The 24,699-nt window shown below is 40.0% G+C and overlaps 1 protein-coding gene across 1 annotated transcript in view; it reads right to left on the bottom strand.

Annotated features, from left to right (window-relative positions):
• Positions 1-4,384: 4,384 nt before the first annotated feature.
• MZT1 (mitotic spindle organizing protein 1) overlaps positions 4,385-24,699 on the bottom strand; it is a 28,471-nt gene continuing 8,156 nt past the window's right edge. The window contains exons 2-3 of the mRNA XM_080662747.1: positions 20,198-20,343; positions 4,385-6,690 (exon numbers count right to left, since the gene is read on the bottom strand). Coding sequence (XP_080518873.1) covers positions 6,667-6,690; positions 20,198-20,343 — 170 coding nt within the window. The 3' untranslated portion in view covers positions 4,385-6,666. The remainder of the gene's footprint in view (positions 6,691-20,197; positions 20,344-24,699) is intronic.

The raw sequence follows: 24,699 nt of genomic DNA, 5'->3' as shown, positions 1-24,699 counted from the left end.
CCTGCACACCCCATACTGGGGATCTAGCCCGCAACCTGAGCATGTGCCCTTGACAGAATCAAACCCGGACCTTTCAGTCCACAGGCTGACGCTCTATCCACTGACATTTAAACCAGCTAGGGCTTATGCATAATTCTTAAACAGCCCTTTGCTCCTCACCCAAAGAAATGCTTGTGTTTGTTTGAGTGAATGGGATGTTTGTGTGCCTGTGTATGTAAAAATAAACTTTTAATGTATTTCAGGCATCTAGCAAAGTATTTTACATACCAACTCTATTTCAACCTCACAGTCTGAGATAGGGATAATTTCCCACATTTTCCAGATTAGGAAACTGGATCTCTAAAGTAATTTGCCCAAAGCCACTGAGCCAAAATTTAGGTGAGTCTGTGGTTTCCTGATTCCTGTCCTTTTCTCAGATGAGATTGTGGGAGCTGCAGAGCTTTTGCCATGTGTGGTTCTTCAAGCTATGGCTGTTAACATAGCATCTCTGCTATGACACCAAAAGCACAGGCAAAAAAATAGGTGAGACTTCATCAAAATTTTAAAAATTTGTACATGGAAGAATACCATCAAGAGTGTGAAAAAAAGCAACTCATGAATAAAAGAAAATAGTTGCAAATCAAATATCCAATAAGTGATTAATATGCCAGGATATATAAAGAACAACTAGAAGTAAATGACAAAAAAAAAGTAATTAAAACTTGGCAAAGGACTGGGTCAGATATTCCTCCAAATATAAACAAATAGCCAATGTTTAAGTACATGAAAAGATGCTCAACATCACTCATCACTAGGGAAATACAAATTAAAACAAAATTAGACTCTATGTCACACCTATTAGGATGGCTATTATTTAAACGAACAAAAACAGTTCTTTAAAAAAAATTAGTTCCTTAAATAATTAAATATAGAATTACAATACAATGCAGCAATTCCATATTTACTGAAAATAACTGAAAGCAGGGGCTAAGTAATTACACACCAATGTTGACAGCAACATTACTCCCCATAGCCAAAAGATACAGAAACAATTCAAATATCCATCATCAGATAAATGGACAAAATGTAGTAAATACGTAAAATGGAATATTATTCAGCCTTTAAAGCTAATGATATTCTGATACATGATACAACACAGATGAAATTTGAAGACATCATGCTAAGTAAAATAAGAGACATAAAAGGATATTCTATGATTCCACTTATATGAGGTACCTAAAACAGTCAAATTCATAGAGAAACAAAGCAGATGTTGAAGCTGGGGGAGAGGAGAATAGAGAGTTATTGTTTAATGCAAGAGTGGGGAATATCCAGCCCTCAGCCATATAAAGCCTGAATAAGGCCAGAGAACACATTTGGTCTGGCCCTTCCAAGACATTAGGGGTGAGTTAATTAAATGTTTGACCAAATATAGCAGGCTATTTTTTAAAAATATATATTTTATTGTTTTTTATAGAGAGGGAGAGGGATAGAGAGCTAGAAACATCGATGAGAGAGAAACATCAATCAGCTGCCTCCTGCACACCTCCCACTGGGGATGTGCCCGCAACCAAGGCACATGCCCTTGACCGGAATCGAACCTGGGACCCTTCAGTCCGCAAGCCGACGCTCCATCCAATGAGCCAAACCGGTTAGGGCAGCAGGCTAATTTTTAAGTTGGTAATTTTGTATGGCCTGCAAATGATCCTAATAAAGAGGGAATATGCTAATTGACTGTCATGCCCTCACAAAGATGACGGCACCCACAGCCAATAAAGAGGGACTATGCCAATGGACTGCCATGCCCTCAAAGATGTCAGCACCCAGTCTCTTAGCCGCCCAGGGCCGGCCCGAGGCACAGGCAAGCCTCGGATGGTGGCTACCCAGCCGCCCAGGGCCGCCTGAGGCTCAGGTAACCAGGGCTGGCCGAGGCAACAGCAGAAGTGTGATGGGGGTGTTGCCTCCCCCTGATCACTTCCCACCCCTGAGGGCTCCCGGACTGTGAGAGGGGGCAGGCTAGGCTGAGGGACCCCACCTCCAGTGCATAAATTTTCATGCAGCAGGCCTCTAGTGTTATAATAAATATCCAAATGGCCCTTGGCAAAAAACAGGTTCCCCATCCCTGGCTTAATGGATAGTTTCTGTTTGGATGATGAAACAGTTCTGCACTGCCAAACCAGTATTATATGAAATGCTGAAAGGTATTCTTTAAGAAGAGGAAGAAGAAGAAAAAGGTAATGATAAAAATTATGAACAACAAATACATATCTATTAACAAGTGAATCTAAAAAACAAGTGAATAAAAAAATCTGATGAACAGAATAATCTGGTGAATATAATAGAATCAGGGGTATAGAAAGGGAGTGGACTGACAATCCTCAAGGGGAAAAGGGTGTGGGGGGTGCGGGAAGAGACTGGACAAAAATCATAAACCTAGAGGAGAAACCAAGATGGCGTCATAGGTAAACACCTAAACTGCTGCCTCGCACAACAATATCAAAACTACAACTAAAAGACAAAACGGACACCATCCAGAACCACAGGAAAGCTGGCTGAGTGGAAATTCTACAACTAGAAGGAAAGAGGAAAGCACATTGAGACTCAGAGGAGCTGCAAAAGGCTGAGGTATGGAGATGCGCTCGCGGAGAGGACGGGTGGCTGAATGCATGGGCAGCTCAGTGCGTGGCTGGCTTTCTAAAGCGGGAGGGAGACAGAAGCTCCCGACTACGCTGAACTCCAGTTCTGGGAGAGTTTCTGGGAACCCAGACTCATTCGGGGAGAAACTGGACTATCTGGCAGCGGGCGAAACTCAAGGGCGGCTTTCTCTCAGAGGTGCTTGCAGCGACTACCGAGGGACACTGAGACCCAGGGGCCTCATAGGGCAGGGCTGACAGGAAACCAAGGCTGTCTGCTCCACCCTGAAACTCTGGCCCATCCAAGCTGAGCACAGAGGCTTTTGCAATTTTCCAAGTCATGTCTCATAAGGCTGTCTCCAGCACAGAAGTTCTTCCAGCATAGACACAGCTGATCCTCACAGCCAATTGGCCTGGAGGTCAATTCCTCCCAGTGATACCAACAACAATCAAGACTTAACTACAACAAGGCTGAGCATACAGTCCACAAAGGGGTGCACCAATAGTGTCCACCTCAGGTAACTGGGGAGGCTGAGCCACTAGGCCCTATAGGACACCTATCACACAAAGCTACTCTACCAACTCAGGGAAGCAACGAAAATGCAGAGACAAAGAAACAGATCACAAATGAAAGAAATGGAGAAAGCAAAAGACTGGATATAGAGTTCAAAACCACGGTTATAAGGTTTTTCAAGAATTTTCTAGAAAAGGCCAATAAATTTAGCGAGATCCTTGAGGATATGAAAAAGGACCAACTAGAAATTAAACATACACTGACTGAAATAAAAAATATTATACTGAGACCTAACAGCAGACTAGAGGACCGCAAGAATCAAGTCAAATATTTGAAATACAAAGAAGCAAAAAACACTCAACTGGAAAAGCAAAAAGAAAAAAGAATCCAAAAATTTGAAGATAGTGTAAGGAGCCTCTGGGACAATCTCAAGCGTACCAACATCAGAATTATGGGGGTGCCAGAAGAAGAGAGAGAGCAAGATACTGAAAACCTATTTGAAGAAATAATGACCGAAAACTTCCCCCACCTGGTGAAAGAAATAGACTTACAAGTCCAGGAAGCGCACAGAACCCAAAACAAAAGGAATCCAAAGAGGACCACACCAAGACACATCATAATTAAAATGCCAAGAGCAAAAGACAAAGAGAGAATATTAAAAGCTGCAAGAGAAAAACAGTTAATTACCTACAAGGGAGCCCCCATACGACTGTCAGCTAATTTCTCAACAGAAACTATGCAGGCCAGATGGGAGTGGCAAGAAATATTCAAAGTGATGAATAGCAAGAACCTACAACCAAGATTACTCTACCCAGCAAAGCTATCATTCAGAATTGAAGGGCAGATAAAGAGCTTCACAGACAAGAAAAAGCTAAAGGAGTTCATCACCACCAAGCCAGTATTATATGAAATGCTGAAAGGTACTCTTTAAGAAGAGAAAGAAGAAGAAAAAGGTAAAGATAAAAATTATGAACAACAAATACATGTCTGTCAACAAGTGAATCTAAAAATCAAGTGAATAAAAAATCTGATGAACAGAATAAACTGGTGAATATAATAGAATCAGGGGCATAGAAAGGGAGTGGACTGACCATCCTCGGCGGGGAAAGGGGTGGGGGGGGGGTGCGGGAAGAGACTGGACAATAAGCGTACACCTATGGATGAGGACAGTGCTGGGGGAGGTAAGGGCAGAGGGTGGGGAGGGAACCGGGTGGAGGGGAGCTATGGAAGGAGAAAAGAGGAACAATTGTAATAATTTGAACAATAAAGATTTATTAAATTAAAAAAAAAATCATACACCTATGATGAGGATGGGGGGGTGGTAAGGGCATGGGGTGGGGTGGTAACCTGGTGGAGGGGAGCTATGGGGGAAAAAAAGAGGAACAACTGTAATAATCTGAATAAAGATTTTTTTAAAAAGTTCTGGATAGTAGTGATGGTTGGACAATAATGTAAATGTTCTTAATACAACTTAAAATGGTAAATTTTATGTTGTGCGTATTTTACAATAAAAATGTGGCTAATGTGAGGAATGTTTAATTTTAATTAAATAAGTTTAAAAACTGATACTTGACTCAGTTATTGGAAAACTTGTAAGTTTGAAACATGTAAATTTTATAATATCCATTTAGAAGTATAGAAAAATATAATCTCACACATATTTGATATGCCAACTTTGTTTTCAAGCCTGGAGCAATGTTAATATAGCTACATCCTTTCCCTACCAGGGCAAGTCTTTCATTTTACACCTCAATCCTAATTTTATATTTTAAATTACACAGCCTACCTTTAAGTAGTCTTCAATCATACATGACTAATGGGCATCTAAATATTTATAGAATATCTACAGAAACACAAGTTGAATTCATGGAAGCATATATTAAATCAAAAGTACATCCAATACCACCGAAATGGTTTTATTTTTGTCAATGACAACATGCATAACACTATGACTGTATCATTACTTTGGTTTCTTTAAATATTAGTTAAATATGCATTAAAAATATATGTTTACATTTAAAAAACGTAACATACTAAAGAAGTCCTCTGTAAACATAATTCCTCAATATTTTTTCCTGCTGCTTCATTCATAAATAACTTAATCTATAATGTCATAAACAATTTAACTATTAACTCTAATGGCCTAAAAGTATACAAAAATTTTGAAACGTGACAAGTGTTCTATAATTTTATAAATAACAACATGCAGTAAGTATCTGTGAGCAAATAAATGACTTCTCATCACAAGTTCTTGTCTCCCAATAGACCTTCCAGTGCACTTGGTGAAGATGTCATACATTTAAAAAGTCTAAATACTCAAAAGGCTAGATTTTTAAAATAGTACAGAAGGTTGTCATTTAAATATTAATAAGCCTTACTAAAATCACTTCAGTTTGTCTTATTCTGCCATTTAAATGGAAGCTAACAAATTCTAAAATAAAGTTAGATTAAATTTGTATTAGTCTTGAGAAAAATATTCCATTGAGATTCTATTACAGAAACAGAATCAAAATTTATTATGAAGCAAATTTTGATTAGTTAAAACTCTATAGTAAAAATGACAGGCAAAAATAATCTTAGAAAGACATTATAGAACATTAGATTATTTAGTTTTTGTTTAATGACTGGAAATATTTATTTCTTCAGAAAATAGTAACATATTTGTTGAATGACAGTTCCTGTTAATAGCTTTCTACTGAGTTATTAGATAACCACTCAAGATATATTAGCTAAGTACTCAATTTATTTTTATGTAATAAACATAAAAAGAATTTTGCATGTTGAAAATGTTACATCATTTTCACATTGTAAAACTAAGGGAAAAACATTCTCAATTAATATTCTCACTAAATGATTCAATTGACAAATAAAAAGTAAAAGCTAAGTAGTATCATTACTTTTAAAATCTAAGTTTATAAAAGTTTTATTTTTCAACCAATACAAAATTGATCTAGTTCACACTATTCACTGCCAGACAAATTTTATGTTTAAAAATTAAGCATTCTTTGTTAAACAGATTAGAACAAATGTTTTTGATTCTGATATAATGAATATAAATCAAAATTCACAAATGGTGGTTGATATTCTGTGAACTTTCAGCCTAATGCAACATAAATCCAGTTATTTTGCATAAACAATTTAAAATTAAAGTTTATAATGGAAATGTCAGATAGTCCTAACTACTATATTACTACTAATGGGTTCCTCTATACTACAAACAGGCTCACCAGATGTGCACATCTGATAGACTGCTTAGAAAATTAAAGCTATCAGATCTATAAATAAGGAATAAATATGAACAATGCAATGCCAAAGCATTAGCACTGTTTAAAAAAGCAAGATGTGATATAAACACATTTGACAGTCCTCTCTGTAAGCCACTTTTCATTGATTTATAAAGCTATGGTTTTATAATTCTTTTAAAAAGGAAAATGTTGCTACACTGCTGCTTGCAGTAATTTCTTTGTACATTCTTGAGTACAATTCGATCTTCAAATCCTCTTGCAGAGTTAGTCATCCCATTAGGAATTCTCCAGAAAGTCAGCTTGTCACGTTTTCAGCAGCCTATAACAAGAAAGTAAGATTCATTATGATAAAACCATAGAAAAAGAGACACCATGGAAATAAATTTGTCAATACCACACTGTTATTAACAAACAAATCCTCCCTAACATATATCAAAACAGTTTTGTCAGGATAATGCACTGGTTTTAATTTTGTAGTATATTAGGAACTAGCTTTTAAACTGATTGCTAGGCTAACAGTAGGAAATTATTTAAACAATACAGTAAAAGTATATTGCTACTTGAAAAATTAACCTATAGAAGTCCTTATCCACAGTCTTTAACAGTTTGTCCGTTTCTGCATGTTTCATTATAATGCGAAAAGAGGATTAAAATGAAAAAAGACCTTTCTGTTATGTTGTAAGCTAGAGAAAAAAAGAGCAAAAGAATAATGAACTCATGGCTAATCCTGTTTCACCTATACCAAACTATTACCACCTTCCATGATTATTCGGCAGAAATTCCAAGGCACCATATAATTCCATCAAATATATTTCTAAAAATAAGAATTTAGGCCCTGGCCAGCAAGCTCAGCTGGTTAGAGCACTGTCCAAATACACCAAGGTTGCTGGTTGGTTCTCCTAGGTAGAAAAACAAATGGATATTTCTCTATCTTTAAATATCAATAAATAAAAGTTAAAAATAGCCCTAGCCGGTTTGGCTTAGTGGATAGAGCATCAGCCTGCGGACTGAAGGGTCCCGGGTTCGATCTGGTCAAGGGCATATCCCTAGTAAGGGGGCTTGATCCCCAGGAGGGGGCGTGCAGGAGGCAGCTGATCAGTGATTCTCATCATTGATGTTTCTATCTTTCTCTCTCTTTCCCTTCCTCTTTGAAATCAATAAAAATATATTTAAAAATAAATAAATAAAGGATTTAAATAATTTATTAATGACAAATATGAAAATATTGATTTTTAAAAAGTTTAATTTCAGATATGCATGGTTTTTAATTCATTTATACTTCCACTTCTTAATTAAAACTTGCTTTTAAGTTTAGTCTAATATCTTAAGTCTGTCATAAAAATCCCTTAAGATATTAGGAATACTACAGATAACATAATCTGAAACAGAACTTGTTTTTCTATATAGTTAGCTATTCTTAATTAGCCTTGCCCTTCTTTGAGTTTACTAAATTCACAATAATTAAAACCCAGTTTGAAAAAAATTGTCCCTTGTTCTAAGAACCCTTAATGGTTCTTCTACTAGCTTTAGCCACATAACCTTTAGTTACTCACTCTTTCATCTTCCTAACCCCATTCTCAGTATCATATACTTCAAAAAGACTTGAAATAATATATACAATTTTAGGATTTTTAGAATTAAAGCACCTTAACTTTAATGCAATGTAATCTGTCTTGTCCCATTCAATTTTCGTATTAATTTTAGAAGTTCTCCAAGATAGAGATAATGTACCAATTATGATACACTAAAAATGAAACAACTATTTTCATTTAAACTAAGTAAGCCATCAACCATGTGTAGCATTCATGTTAGATGAATTCAGAACTACTTTCTATTAGAATGGACAGCAATCGCATCCTAGAAACCCATATAGTCACCAGATGGCCATTAAAGACTCCAAAAATTTGTAAGCATTGGGCCTGGGAAAAACCAGTGCTAGTAGACTTCATTTCCAAACTCTTTTCTGTGCAAGTTTATTCCTTTCTTTGGAAGGATGGGTTGGGCCATTGAACTTAATCCCTCGTTTCTCTCTCAACTAAAATGTCCTCGTGTTGCAGACCTTGCTACACAGTGAGAGATACATCACTCACCCTTAGATATTAGTGATGGTTCAGGATAGCTACGAGAGAAAGAGCAAGGCTTAGTGTAATTCAAGACACCATGGCACAAAGTAGAAGGTACAGAAAAGTAGGTTTTGCCTAGAATTTCTGAAATTATAATATGTAAATGATTGCTTATCCATTAATAGTAGCACTGAGGAAACAATACAAAAATTCAGTGCTAAGCAACCCAGGTATGTGCCCTTGACCAGGAACAGAACCCACGACCCTTCGGTGCTCAGGTTGACAATAATCACTTGTCACAGTGGCCAAGGCTCACTGTTGTTAATTCAAATGGCCCACTCTGCCCTGCCCTTTTCTCCCTCACCCAGATTCCTCAAGATACCAGTCTGTGAAAGAGAAAGATAATTCAAATCACTAGGATTTCTAGGCAAAGATAGAATGCAGCAGGAACAGATTCTCCTTACCCTATTTTTCATACCAAATGAAGTAAAAAGTACAAGAAAAAAAATTCATTAGCAGCAACCACACAAAAAAGGTAGAACAACCTTATGCTTATAACTCTTTACCAACCAATCCCAACTCCAACCCAATAGTAGCAGTAAATACAGGATAAACTTTAATCTAGAGAAGCAACCTGAGGAAGGTTATTTCATTCAATAAAATTAAGTGTAATACTTTTACTTTTAAAGTAGCATTATACTATCTAGAATGGTGTTCACTATTATCACTGGTAATCTCTTGGATGATCTTTTTTTTAAATTTTATTTTTAGTGATTGATTTCAGAGAGGGAGAGATAGAAACATCAATGATGAGAGAGAATAATTTTTTTACTGCCTCCTGCACGCCCCCTACTGGGGATCAAACCTAGAACCCGGGCGTGTGCTGGGACCGGGAATCAACCAGTGACCTCCTGGTTCATGGGTCAATGCTCAACCACTGAGCCACAGTGGCTGGGCTGAACATTTTTTTCAGCTAGGTTACTTGCTTCTGGTTCCTTTATAGTACTCAAATTGTATTACAATACAAAAATCTCTACCTGGAAACAACCCAATATCCATTCACAGTAGAAAAAATACATTTTAGTGTATTTGTACAATTAAACATTATTAAAGTGAAAAGGAATCCTATATAATAAACACCTAGGTGGCATAACGCCCTCGCGTAACATCACCACAAGATGGCTGCGTGCACAATGGAGGCGGGGCCCAGTGGCCGCTCCACACAGTGAGGCCTGCGGGTCCCAAGGCTCTGCGTGGCGCAGAGAAAGCCAGTCCCAGCGTCTCCGCTACCTCGCGTGGAGGAGGCAAGTCCTGGCGGAGGAGGCAGGTCACGGGAGGGCAGCTGGGGACGATCAGGCCAGCAGGCGAGGGCAGTTGGAGACGATCAGGCCAACAGGGGAAGGCAGTTGGGGGCAATGAGGCCGGCAGGGGAGGGCAGTTGGGGGCAATGAGGCCGGCAGGGGAGGGCAGTTGTAGGCGATCAGGCCAGCAGGGGAGGGCAGTTGTGGGCAATCAGGCCAGCAGGGGAGGGCAATTGGGGGCAATATGATCGGCAGGGGCCTGCAGGGGAGGGCAGTTGGGAGCAATTGGGCCAGCAGGGGAGGATAGTTGGGGGCGATCAGGCCAGCAGGGGAGCAGTTAGGTGTCAATCAGGCCGGCAGGGGAGAGGTTAGGGGGCAATTAGGCCGGCAGGGAGAAACGGTTAGGGGCAATCAGGCAGGCAGGCAGGCGAGCGGTTAGGAGCCAGTGGTCCCAGATTGTGAGAAGGATCCCAGATTGGAGAGGTTGCAGGCCAGGCTGAGGGACAACCCCCCCCCCCCTCCGCAGTGCACGAATTTCAGGCACCGGGCCTCTAATGTATTATACTTACACACAACATAAATGAAGTTCACAAACATGTTAAATAAAAGAACCCAGTAAAAAATGGATTGTACTGCCCAGCTGGTGTTGCTCAGTGGTTGAGTGTTGAGCCATGTGGGGTCAGGGCACAGGTCCGGGTTGTGGTGGCTCAATCCCTGGTAGGGGGCATGCAGGAGGCAGCCAATCAATGTTTCTCTCTCATCGATGTTTCTCTCTCTCTCTATCCCTCTCCCTTCTTTCCTCTCTCTGAAATCAATAAAAATATTTTTTTTTTAAAGAAGAAAGATTACATTTATATCACGTTAAAAGTGTCTACCATAAAAATCAGGACAGTAGTTACTTGAGGGGGAAGCAGGAAAGAGAAGTCAGTGATGGAGGGAGCATAAGGGGACTTCTAGAGTGTTGGCAATGAGTTACATAGATAACCTCTTTATGAAAAATATTGGCCCTGTAAATGTTTATCATTTGTGTTCTTTTAATAACCAAATTATTTAAAAAACACAAAACCAACAACCCAAATCACTGGAACTTATTGGAGAATAACAATCTGAGGTGGGTAAGCTATGTGTTTTACATAGTTCTATTTCCTCAAATAAAAGAAATAAGGCTAAAAAAAAGCCACTTTGTCTTTAGAAGCTTTAAACAGGACTAACTGGAAATTTCAGTATTCTTGCATGGTGAGTTGGTGCTATCTAAACATGGAAATAAAAATCACCTGAGATTTTAAATCAGAGTGTGTCTAAGCAAGAGAAGGAACGCTTTTCCTGTTCCCAATCGCAGCAGCAGTTGAAGGTGCTAAATTTGAATTGTACAAAACGTGGTCCTTGGGGCCCATGTTGGCAGTGCAGCCCAATTGTCCTCAGCAGCTCCCTGGTCTTTGAGACTCCTGAGTCATTCTTCCCTTTTCTTGAATAAATTCATGTTCACAGCTGGTTAACTCGCTCACCAAGTTCCTGCCTATGGAATGCCAGAAGTCTGACAGCATTCCTTCATTCTGTACTGTACAGGTCCCTTTTAGTCCAAGCTGGCAGTGTTCTGTGCTGAGATGGCTGACTGCATCTATGAAACACACCTAATCTCTTCACCAAAAGGTTCCTCAACCACACTCCTGTCCTTGTCTCCAGAATGTGCTATCTGGATAGGCTCAGAATTTTTCAAAGCAAGTGTCATTGCTTTTTGCTTACCGTCCCTCCCCAATTTCTCATTCCTTTTCCATTTTACTATAAGGAACAAGAAGATAGTTAAGAGAAAAAAATGGCTGTGGAATAGACAGCCGTGTCCTGAGCCTTGGCCCGGAGCAGATAGAAAGAACAGCTGAGGGTTGCACGGGGAGTGTCTGTTGGTGAGTTAAAAAACAGCTATACTTCAGGAGAAAGTGGGGGACTGCTGGAAGGGGCTGCCCTTACTGCTGCTGGGTTCCCTCGCGGAGCCAATGTCTCGGACGCGGAGACTGTGCCATCTTGAAGGGGAAAGTGGATGTTATCGAAGTCTGAAAATCTACAACTGTGGCACCCACTGAACAGCTGCGAACCCCAGAGCACCGGTCCCCAAATGGCGCAAACACACGGATCCAGAGGAGCTCTACACTCCACCACGGAAAGGTCAGATTTCGCCTGGGATAAGGTGAGGTCTCTGGTCCCGGCAGGACAGAGAAACACGCGCACTGTGGGAGCTGGAGGACCTGGGGAAGTCTGCACTTAGAAAAATCCATGGCTGTTGAGGCTAGCGTGATCTGTGAATGTGGAAAGGGGTCCTCAGAGCTGCTAACAGAGGGGATCTCTAAAAAGCAACCCATTTTGATCTGACGCAGAAGGACAGCCTAAAAATTTTGGGAATGTGCTGGCTGCTTGGACACAAGGGGGAAAAAGGACTGCACAGACTTGCGTGCAGCACCAAAGTTCGCACACTTGCATTTTTTCCTCTTTGAATCCTTGCTTCTGATTACTGAGCCCAATACATAGGATCACCCAGTTGGGGACACCCTAGGAGACTGCAGGGGAAAGTTGTTTTTCTGGAACATGGGGATCGGAGCGGGGAGTGACCGTCGGAGAACCAGCTCTGAGGCAGCCCACTCCCACAAACCGGTATTGAGTGCCATAGGGAAAGCAGGATCTAAGCCAGCCTTGGGCAAACTACGGCCCGCGGGCCAGATCCAGCTGTTCTATCCGGTTCTCTTGCTCTCCCCTCCGCTACTTTACTTTGAATTTATATTAGTTTACACAAACACTCCATCCATGCTTTTGTTCCGGCCCTCCAGTCCAGTTTAAGAACCCATTGTGGCCCTCGAGTCAAAAAGTTTGCCCACCCCTGGTAAGCACAGGCTAGAGAGGACCTATAGACCCAAAGGTCAATCCAGAAACACTGCCACCCAGGGGCTGAATCACAAATTGACTCTTGTGTAATCACAAATAAAGGAATACAAGAAAGTAAGACACACTGCCTGCTTAAAAATCAGGACTTGCTTACAACACTGAGGAGCAGTAGAATGCAGGGAACTGCAATAATGTCCTGACTGGGAAACAGGCGTGACAAACAGAACAATAGAGGAAGTGAATGACCTTCACTACTGCACATTTTATTTTTATTTTTCATCTTTTACTTAAGAAACTATTTTTTTTCTTTTTTCCTCACTTGATTTTACCTTTTTAATTATTACATTTTTATTTTCAATCAGTATTATTATTACTACTCTTTTACCTTTTTTAAAAAAAGTGTCATTTTATTTTCTCTTTATTTGACTTTGAGATTAGTGTTCTACATTCTATTTTCACCTTTCCTTTAGCATCATTCTACTCTATCTCAACTCTACCTTTATGCCATCACTCTTTCCTAACTTTTCCCCTTTTGTTGTCCTGTTTCTCTTCCCCTTTTCCTGCTTTAGATTTTCCCTATTCTTTCTTTTTACCCCGTTAAAATTTCACGCTATTTATATATCTAATTTCCAATCCCCTGCTCTGAGTTCATACACAACTCTCTCCTCACTGTCTTCACTATCTAAAAAATTGTTTTTCTCTCTGTCCTTTTGTTGTTGTTTGCTTGAATGTTGATTATATCGATTTTTTATGCTTGTTTGTGAGACTGTTTTGCTTATTCTTTTTTTTGTTTGCTTTGTTTTTGTTTGTTTTGTGCTTCTGTTTTCCCTCGCCTCGCTTGATATTAGTTGTTGTTTGTAGTTTGTATTCATCTCCAGGTACTTGTTGCTGGCTTTTCCGGGATTAGTGGCTGTTCTATTGGAGTTTTCTCCCCATATATATAGTTTGTTCCCTTTTCTTTCTTTTCTCTCTTACTATTTTTTTCCTTTTCCCAATTTCATTTTGGCACACCTTTTTTTTCTCTTCTTCTTTCTCTCCTACCCTCTAATTTGCCTTTTTCTGGTGGTCATCTTTATTTGGGGTTATTAATATCCTGAATACATTTCTGTTCAGTGCCTTGTGTGTTGTACTTGGTCGTATTGTATTTTGTGCCTTTAAATCAACGCAGGAGAGAGAGAACTACATAACCAGACAACTGGAGAAGAGAGACCATGGGGAGACAAAGACACAGCCCGCATATGAAAGAAAAGCAGGCATCACCAGAAAAGGAAGTAAACGAAATGGAGGCAAGCAACCTTCAGAGAAAGAATTCAGAGAAATGGTCATAAGGTGGCTGAAAAGAATGGAAGACAAATTCGACAATATGAGTAAGAACCAAGAGGAAATGAAGAAGAACCAAGAAGAAATGAAAAATGACATCGCTGCTGTAAAGAACTCAATAGAAAGCATCAAGAGTAGACTAGAATAAGCAGAGGACCGCATCAGTGAGCTAGAAGACAAGGTACGAAAAAATACCCAAGTAGAGCAGCTTCTAGAAAAAAAAATTAAAAAGCAGGAGGAGAGCCTAAGGGAACTTTGGGACAACACGAAACAAAACAACATCTGCATAATAGGGGTTCCAGAAGGAAAGGAAACTGAGCAAGGAATAGAAAACCTGTTTGAATGACAGAAAACTTCCTTGATATATGAAGGAAAGAACCCACACAAATCCAAGAAGCTCACAGAGTCCCAAGCAAAATGAACCCCAAAAGACCAACGCCTAGGCACATTATAATTAAATTGGCAAACACCAACGACAAAGTAAGAATCTTAAAAGCTGCCAGAGAGAGACAGAAAGTTACATACAAAGGAACCCCCATCAGACTAGCAATAGATTTCTCAACAGAAACTCATCAGGCCAGAAGGGAATGGAATGAAATATATAAAGTCATGCAAAGGAAGGGTCTGAATCCAAGAATACTGTACCCAGCAAGGCTATCAATCAAAATTGAAGGTGAAATCAGGAGCTTCACAGACAAAAAAAATGGACTAAGGGAATTTATTACCACCAAACCAGCATTGCAAGAAATGCTAAAGGGTCTGCTGTAAAAAAAAAGAAATAGGAAGTGAAGAAGGAACACAGGGGTAAAGAATAAAAATGGCGACAAATGAGTACCTATCAATAACAACTTTAAATGTAAATGAATTAAATGCCCCAATCAAAAGACATAGGGTAATGGATTAGATAAGAAAACACGACTCATATATCTGCTGTCTACAAGAAACCCACCTCAGAAAAAAAAGATGCACACAGACTGAGGGTGAAGGGATGGAAAAAGATTTTTCAGGCGAATGGAAATGAAAAAAAAGCTGGGGTAGCAATACTTATATCTGACAAATTAGATCTCAAAGTGAAGGACATAACAAGAGATAAGGAAGGCCACTTCATAATACTAAAGGGAGCAATCCAACAAGAAGAAATAACTCTGGTAAATATACGCACACAATACAGGAGCACCCAAATACATAAAAAAACTCCTGGAGGATATCAAGGGAGAGACTGACAGCAATACAATCATAGTAGGAGACTTTAATACCCCACTATCACCATTGGACAAATCCTCTAAACAAAAAATCAGCAAAGAAACATGAATCCTAAATGACTCAGCAGACCAGATGGAATTAATTGACATCTTCAGAATATTTCACCCCAAAGCCACAGAATATACATTCTTCTCAAGTTCACATGGGTCATTTTCAAAGATAGACCATATGTTGGGTCATAGGCAAAGTCTCTTCAAATTCAAGAAGATAGAAATCATATCAAGCATCCTCTCAGATCACAGTGAAATAAAACTGGAAATCCACTACAATAAAGACAATCCAAAAAAATCCAACACATGGAGACTAAACAGCATGCTATTAAACAATGACTGGGTTACCAGAGAGATCAAGGAAGAAATAAAAAACATCATGGCAACAAATGACAATGAAAACACAACAATCCAAAATCTATGGGACACAGCAAAAGCACTCTTGAGAGGGTAGTTCAAAGCTCTACAAGCCTACTGCAAAAAACAAGAAACAATGGTAATAAATTACCTAACCCTACAACTCAAAGAGTTAGAAAGAGAGCAACAAGAAAAGCCCAGTGTAAGCAGAAGGAAGGAAATAATAAAGATCAGAGTGGAGATAAATGACATTGAGACCCAAAGAAACAATACAAAAGATCAACAAAACCAAGAGCTGGTTCTTTGAAAGGATAAACAAGATTGATGAACCTCTAGCCAGGCTTACCAAGAAGCAAAGAGAGAGGAAGGACCCAAATAAACAAAATCAGAAATGAAAGAGGTGAAATACAGAACCCACTGAAATACAAAGGATTGTTAAAAAATACTATCAACAACTCTATTCCAACAAACTGGACACCCTGGAGGAAATGGACATATTCCTAGAAAAATATAACCTTCCAAAACTCAATCAGGAAAAATCTAAACACCTCAATAGGCCAATAACTATGGAAGAAAATGAAGCAGTCATCAAAAAGCTTCCGGCAAACAAAAGCCCGGAGCCAGAAGGCTTCACAGGGGAGTTTTACCAAACATTCAAGGAAGAACTAAAACCTATCCTCCTCAGACTATTCCAAAAAATTCAAGAGGAAGGAACACTTCCAAGCTCCTTCTATGAAGCCAGCATCACCCTAATACCAAAACCAGATAAAGACAACACAATGAAAGAGAATTACAGGCCAATATCCCTCATGAACATAGATGCCAAAATCCTCAACAAAATTCTAGCAAATCGAATCTAGCACCACATCAGAAAGATCATACACCATGACCAAGTAGGATTTATCCCAGGAATGCAAGGATGGTACAATATCCGCAAATCAATAAAGGCGATACATCACATAAACAAACTGAGAGATAAAAATCACATAGTCATATCAATTGATGTAGACAAAGCATTTCACAAAATCCAACACCCTTTCTTGATAAAAACTTTCAACAAGGTGGGAATAGAAGGATCACACCTCAACATAATAAAAGCTATATATGATAAAACCACAGCTAACATCATACTCAATGGGCAAAACCTAAAACCATTTCCCCTAAGAACAGAAACAAGACAGGGATGCCCACTATCACCACTCCTGTTCGACATAGTACTGGAAGTATTAGCCATTGCAATTAGACAAGAAGAAGAAATAAAAGGCATCCAAATTGGAAAAGAAGAACTAATGCTGTCCTTGTTTGCAGATGACATGATATTGTACATAAAAAACCCAAAAGACTCCATCAAAAAACTAATAGACATAATAAATGAATTCGGCAATGTAGCAGGATACAAAATTAATGCCAAGAAATCTATGGCATTTCTATACACCAATAGTGAACGTACAGAAAGAGAGACTAAAAAAGCAATCCCATTTACCATCGCACCAATAAAATTAAGATACCTAGGAATAAAGTTAACTAAGGAGGTAAAAGACCTATACGCGGAAAACTACAGGACACTGAAAATAGAGACAGGAAGACGTAAACAGATGGAAGAACATACCATGTTCATGGATTGGGAGAATCAACATCATTACAATGTCCATACTACCCAAAGCAATCTATAGATTCAATGCACTCCCCATTAAAATACCAACGACATATTTCACAGACCTACAAAGAACTCTCCAAAAATTCATCTGGAATAAAAAAGGACCCCGAATAGCCACAGTAATCCTGAGAAAGAAGAACAAAGTAGGTGGGATCTCAATACCAGATTTCAAGCTGTATTACAAAGCCACTGTTCTCAAAACTGCTGGTACTGGCACAAGAACAAACATATAGATCAAGCCGAAACCGGTTTGGCTCAGTGGATAGAGCGTCGGCCTGCGGACTGAAGGGTCCCGGGTTTGATTCCGGTCAAGGGCATGTACCTTGGTTGCGGGCACATCCCCAGTGGGAGGTGTGCAGGAGGCAGCTGATCGATGTTTCTCTCTCATCGATGTTTCTAGCTCTCTATCCCTCTCCCTTCCTCTCTGTAAAATATCAATAAAACATATTAAAAAAAAAAAAACATATAGATCAATGGAATAGAATAGAGAACACAGAAATCAATCCAAATAACTACATTCAATTAATATTTGACAAAGGAGGCATGAACATACAATGGAGTCAAGACAGTCTCTTCAATAAATGGTGTTGGGAAAATTGGACAGATACATGCAAAAATATGAAACTAGACCACCAACTTACACCATACACAAAAATAAACTCAAAATGGATCAAGGACTTAAACATACGACGAGAAACCATAAAAATACTAGAGGAATCCACAGGCCGAAAAATCTCTGACATGTGCCAAAGCAATTTCTTCACTGATACTGCTCCTAGGGCAATGGAAACTAAAGAGGAAATAAACAAATGGGACTACATCAAAATAAAAAGCTTTTGCACAGCAAGAGAGACCATCAATAAAACAACAAGAAAGCCCACTGCATGGGAGAACATATTTGCCAATGATATCAACGATAAGGGTTTAATCTCCAACATTTACAGGGAACTCATGCAGCTTAACAAAAAGAAGATAAACAACCCAATCAAAAAATGGGCAACTGATCTAAACAGACACTTTTCGAAAGAAGACAGAAGAAAGGCCAAGAGACATATGAAAACCTGCTCAAAGTCACTAATCATCAGAGAGATGCAAATCAAAACAACAATGCGGTACACCATCTCACACCTGTCAGAATGGCTATTATCAAGAAATCAACAAACGACAAGTGTTAGCGAGGATGAGGAGAAAAAGGAACTCTTTTGCACTGCTGGTGGGAATGCAGACTGGTGCAGCCACTGTGGAGAACAGTATGGAGTTTCCTCAAAAAACTAAAAATGGAACTCCCATTTTACCCAGTGATACCATTTCTAGGAATATATCCCAAGAAACTAGAAACATGAATCAGAAAGGATATATGCACCCCTATGTTCATAGCAGCACAATTCACCATAGCTAAGATTTGGAAACAGCCTAAGTGCCCATCAGCAGATGAGTGGATTTAAAAAATGTGGTACATCTACACAATGGAATACTACGCTGCGGTAAAAAAGGAGTTCTTACCATTTGCAACAACATGGATGGAGATGGAGAGCATTATGCTAAGTGAAATAAGCCTGGCAGAGAAAGATAAATATCACATGATCTCACTCATTTGTGGAATATAATGAACAACATAAACTGATGAACAAAAATAGACCCTGAGACAGAAACATCAATCAGAATGTCAAACCTCAGAGGGAAGGGGAGGGTGGGGGTAGGAGGAAAAGATCAACCAAAGGACTTATATGCATGCATATAAGCCTAATCAATGGACAGAGACAACAGGGGGGTGGGGGCATGAATGGGAGGTGGGGGGTAATGGGGGAATAAGGACACATATGTAATACCTTAATTAATTAAGAAATTAAAAAAAAAAAGATAGTTAAGCTGCACATTCCACAAGTTGGAAATTTCCTCAACTAAATATCCAAGTTCATCACTTACAAGCTTTATTTTCCTTCCAACAGTAGAACATAATTCAGCCAAGGCTCCTTCACTTTATAGCGAGAATAGTCTTTCCTCCAGTGCCTAATAATATGCTCTTCATTTCCCTCTGACACTTTACTAGAAGCCCTAATGCCCATATTCCTTGCAATATTCTGTTCATAATGTTATATGTATTCTCTAAGATGATTAAAGCTTTCTCTACAGCTCTGCTGTCTTTTCTGAGCCCTCACCATAATCGTCTTTAATGTCCATCAATCTACCAACAGTCTCTAGGCTTTTTCTATTAAGTGCATTAAAACCATCCAATCTCAACTCATTACCCAATTCCAAAGCGACTTCCACATTTGTAGGTATTTCTTAAAGAAGCACTCCACTTCCCAGCAGTAAACCTGTGTTAGATTTCTAAGTCTGCCATAATAAAGGACCACAAACTGGGTAATTTAAAACAATAGAAATTTATTCTCTCACTGTTCTGGAGGCAGAAGTCCAAAAATGAAGGTGTCAGCAGGGCCATCTACTCTCTGAAGGCTCTAGCAAAGGATCCTTCCTTGCTTCTTGTGGCTGCCAATAATCCTTGGCATTCTTTGCCCGGTAGATGTCATCACTCCAATCTCTACTTCTGTTGTTACATGGCACTCCCCACTCTGGGTCTGTGCCTTCACATGGTACTTTGTGTATCTGTGTCTAAATTTCCCACATCTTATAAGGACATCAGTCATTAATCCATTATGATCTCATCTTAACTTGATTATACCTGTAGATATACTATTTCCAAATAAGGTCATATTCACAGATACTGGACCTGAGCATATGTTATTTCAGGCAGACACAATTTTACCCACAACACAGGGAAAATTCTAAGGGAGACTACTAGGAAAGAAACAACATGGTCTATGACAGTAGCGACTTTTGTGATCTGAACATATGCTACTAAGCTCTTGCTCTTCAGAATTTCTCTTGATGGTGGATAGATGTTACTTTAATCTTGTTTAAGATCTTTCACATAACTTCATCATTAATCATTTTCTAAACAAAAGCATCTTTATTTAGAATGAAATAAAAACTGGATTTCTACCTTTAGTGCTTCAGTGGCCTTGCGAAGTTCCTTAATAACTGACGATAAAGCTTCTGGATTAATTCCTTGTTCACAAAGCCGTACACAAATAGACAGAGTCTCCATATCTAAGCCAGTATTCAAAATTCTTGAAATCTCGAGCAGAACTGAAAAAGAAAAATTTTAAAGCCCAAACCTTACATTTTAAAAAATGAATATAATACTTTGTTTTTAATTTGTATACCATAAATACCAAAGAACTAGCATGGCATCCTTACATTTGGAAACAGACAGATAATACTGTCTTGCCCTTACTTAGCTCTAGAAACTTCAAAATAAACTTACAACCTCCCACCACACAACTGCTTTTTATTCCACCATCCACTTAATATCCATCTAAAATTTATGCATCATTATTCTGAACATTTCCCCACTTTTTATATTCTTTTACAATGCAATTGAGTCATTCACATAACATTACATTTTATGGAAACATCAGACATTACTTAACCACTCCATTTTAAGAGTTAGGTAGCTCTCATGTTGTCCCCCATTAAAATAATATGGTGGTAAGCATCTGTACATACTAACTTTATTTTATTAGGATAAACTAGTGACCCGGTGCACAAAATTCGTGCACATTAAAAGGGGATTAATTAGAGAAAATAATTTAATATTGCTGTTTGCCCTTTCTCTATAATGGAAGTGTCAGAGATGAAAGAAAATTAGTAAAATGTATATGAAAACCTTCCTCCTGTCAGAGTCTGGGGCACACCATGGGACCCAAAGTCAAGTCCATGCCCACCCACATGCACCTCAAAATCGCGTGAGACCCAGACTTGGCCGCCCCCCCCCCCCCCCCAGCATTGGGCTAGATCCAGACCCGGCCAGTCCCACCCTTGCCAAGCCCTGCTAAGCAGGGGGCGTAGCCTCAGATCCCCTGGTCCGGCGCCAGGATGGGGGGCGTGACCTGAGGTCCCCCAGCCCAGACGGGGGCGGGGGGCGTGCCTTGAGGTCCTCCATCAAGCCCCGCCAGGTGGGGGGCGTGGCCTGAGATCCCCTGTCAAGCCCCACTGGGTGGGGGGCATGGCCTGAGGTCCCCCGTTAAGCCCCTCCAGGCGGAGGGGGTGGTTGCCGCAGCCTCATGTCCCCCAGCCCAGCACCGGGAGGGGGGGCGCAGCCTCAGGTCTCCTGTCAAGCCCCGCTGGGCGGGGGGGGGGGGGTGGGGAGGCGAGGTCTGAGTTCTCCCGACCCAGCACTGGGGGTGCACCTTGAGGTCCCGTCAAGCCCCGCCAGGTGGGGGGCGCGGCCTGAGGTCCCCTGTCAAGCCCTGCTGGGTGGGGGGTGCAGCCTGAGGTCCCCCGGCCTGGCGTTGGGGCGGGGGGAGCAGCCTGAGGTCTCCTAACCCAGCACCAGGATGGGAAGCGCACCTTGAGTTCCCCTGTCAAGCCCTGCCGGGTGGGGGACACAGCCTGAGGTCCCCTGTCAAGCCCCTTGGGGGCGGGGGAGGGCGTAGCCTCAGGTCCCTGCTGATTGCTTGTTAAGGCTCCTTAGGGGAACTTGGCCTCAGCTGTGGGTGCAGCCATATTTGTGATGGAGTGGTGGTCAATTAGCATATTCCCTCTTTATTAGATAGGATTCCTAGAAGTGCAGCTGTTCAGTCAGTAATATACATACTTAAGGCTTTAAAAATATTTTGAAACTTTTCCAATGTGACTGAGTATACATCTTTATTGAGCCTAAGAATAAAAAAATGAAAGCTTATGTTTTTAACTTTATTTTTATAGTACTTCATTTTATTATAGTTTATAAAAGTATCTGTCTTTCACATGACAAACATTATCATAGAGGACCACAAGAAGTAAACACACTGGCCACATTAAACTTTCTTTTTAGGAATTTTTAAGTTAATGTGTTATCTATTGCTTTCCTGTACCATTTTCCCTTGGTATTATGCTTAGAAAATTATATAATTATTCACTAATATTCTCTTCCAGCACTTGGAAAACTTATCCCCAACTCTCCCACCCCCATAAATATTTAACTCCCTAGAGTTTAGATGGAAAATAGAATCTCTAACTTTTCCTTCCTGAAATAAGTCAGTTGCCCAAAACTATTTATTGAACAATCTATCCTTTTACCACTCAATTATGATGTAACCATTATCATAAAGTCCCATATACCTATGGATTTGTTGCATGTGTACCTTGTGTTAGAGCCACAATTTTAATTATTAACTTTATACTGCTTGTAGGTTAAAAAAACTTTTGTTACCTTTTATTATCATAAGCCCTTTCATTCTCTCCATGAACTTAAAAATATTAATTTTAAAAACAAATTCCATTTGGATACTGACTTGAATTGCATGAAATCTACATATTATTTTGGGACAAATGGACAAGTTAATAATATTAAATCACCTATTAATTTAAGTCCTCCTAAAAACTGTTAAGTCTTCCATTCCTCTCCTTAACTTTTGAACACATGGAGTAGTTCTAATGTCTTTGTCAATTAATCCTAACATTTGTGGCAATTTTGGGTATGTTTCAACTGAATTTTTCTCATCGTGGGTTGTATTTTCCTGCTTTGCATACTTAACTTTTTATTGGATGGCAGACATTGCAAATTTTATCTTGTTGGCTGATGGATATTTTTCTATTTATATATACTGATTTTTGTAATGAGGTAGTTATCTCGAAACAGTTTAATCCTTTTGGGTCTTTTAAGATTTATTAGTCAGGACTGGAGCTCTACTTAAGTTTAAGGCTAATTATTCCCCATTGCTGAGGTAAGATCCACCTAAGTACTCTGCCCAGTCTTGTGAATTATGAAGTTTTCCATTTTAGTTGGTAAATATAGGCACTATTCTCAGCCCTGTGTGAGCCTATATTGTTCCCTCTATTTCTTTTTATTGGTTCTTGCCTCAGCTTTTGGCGTACTTTCCCTGCATACATGTGCTATTCAATGCTCTGCTGAATACTTGAGGGAGACCTTCTGCAGACCTCCAGAATTCTCTCTGGTTCAACTTTTCTCCTAGGCACTCTGTCCTGCAAGCTCTACCTTTGGTGGTCTCCTTGGACTCTAAGCTCCTTCTGCTAAATTCAAGGTGTCCACTGGGTTCTATCTGGATTGCTGCCTGAACCACACTGCATTGTGGTCTGGAAACTTCTCTGAAGGCAGTAAGCAGAGTAAACTATCTGGCTCACTTCACTTGTTTCCTGTCTCTCTGGGGTCACTGCCTTTGTTGCCCGATGTCCAGTGAAATGAAAATCATTATTCTGCATGCTTTGCCTGGGTATTTTGGTTGTTTCAGGTAGGAGGGTTTAGTCCCTGTCATTTCATCTTGACTGAAAGCTGACAGCCCCTTCCCACTTTCATTTCTCTAGTTTTGATATTCCAACATACTAATTACTTTGCTCTTCAGTTGAATTCAGGCTGTTATCTATGCTATCTGCTTAACTTACGTTAATAACTCCATTTTAAGATTTCTAATTTTCCACCATAATTACTTCTTGTTTCATAGCTAACTGCTTATTTATAACCAGTTCTTATTTTCTGTTGTTTCTGCTCTTATCCATTTAAGGTTATATTCTTTTGGTAAACCATTCTTAAGATTTCCTTTTCTTTGAATACTAGAGGCCCGGTGCACGAAATTCGTGCAAGGGGGAGGGGAGGATGTGTGTGCCTCAGCCCAGCTTGCACCCTCTCCAATCTGGGAACCCACCAGGATCAGGCCTAAATGGGCAGTCAGACATACCTCTCACAATCCAGGACTACTGGCTCCCAACTGCTCACCTGCCTGCCTGCCTGATTGCCCCTAACTGCTTCTGCCTGCTAGCCTGATCACCCCCTAACCACTCCCCTGCCAGCCTGATCGACGCCTAACTGCTCTCCTGCTGGCCTGGTCACCACTAACTGCCCTCCCCTGCTGGCCTGGTCGCCCCTAACTGTCTTCCCCTGCAGGCCTGGTCCCACCCAACTGCCCTCCTCTGCTGGCCCAGTCACCCCTAACTGCCCACCCTTGCCAGCCTGGTCGCCCCTAACTGCCCTCCCCTGCTGGCCTGGTAGCCCCCCACTGCCCTCCCCTGCAGGCCTGGTCACCCCCAACTGCTCTCCCCTGCACCATCACACACTTCAAAACCAGTTAAAGACACGTTAAAAGATCTTGCCTGGGAAGTATTAACCCACCTGCCATATTCACCAGACCTTGCTCCTTCAGATTACCACTTTTCCAATCGATGGCACACACACTTTCTAAGCAGCACTTCAAAACATACGAAGAAGTGAAAAATTGGGTCTCTGAATGGTTTGCCTCAAAACAAGAAAAGTTCTATTGGGATGGTATCCACAAATTACCTGAAAGGTAGGGGAAAATGTGTAGCTAGCGATGGACGTTACTTTGAATAAAGCACTTTTGATGTTTCTCTTGAAATTATTGTGTTTTCTTTGATTACAAAATCTACATTATTAACCGGTACACCTGGTAAAACTAGCAGGTAATTCCAATTTTATTTAGAACGCAT

The sequence above is a fragment of the Plecotus auritus genome, assembly GCF_963455305.1.
Source record: "Plecotus auritus genome assembly, chromosome: 3".
NCBI lineage: Eukaryota > Metazoa > Chordata > Mammalia > Chiroptera > Vespertilionidae > Plecotus > Plecotus auritus.
Note: the sequence above shows the minus strand (reverse complement) of the source record. Positions and strands in the feature narration are given on the sequence as shown.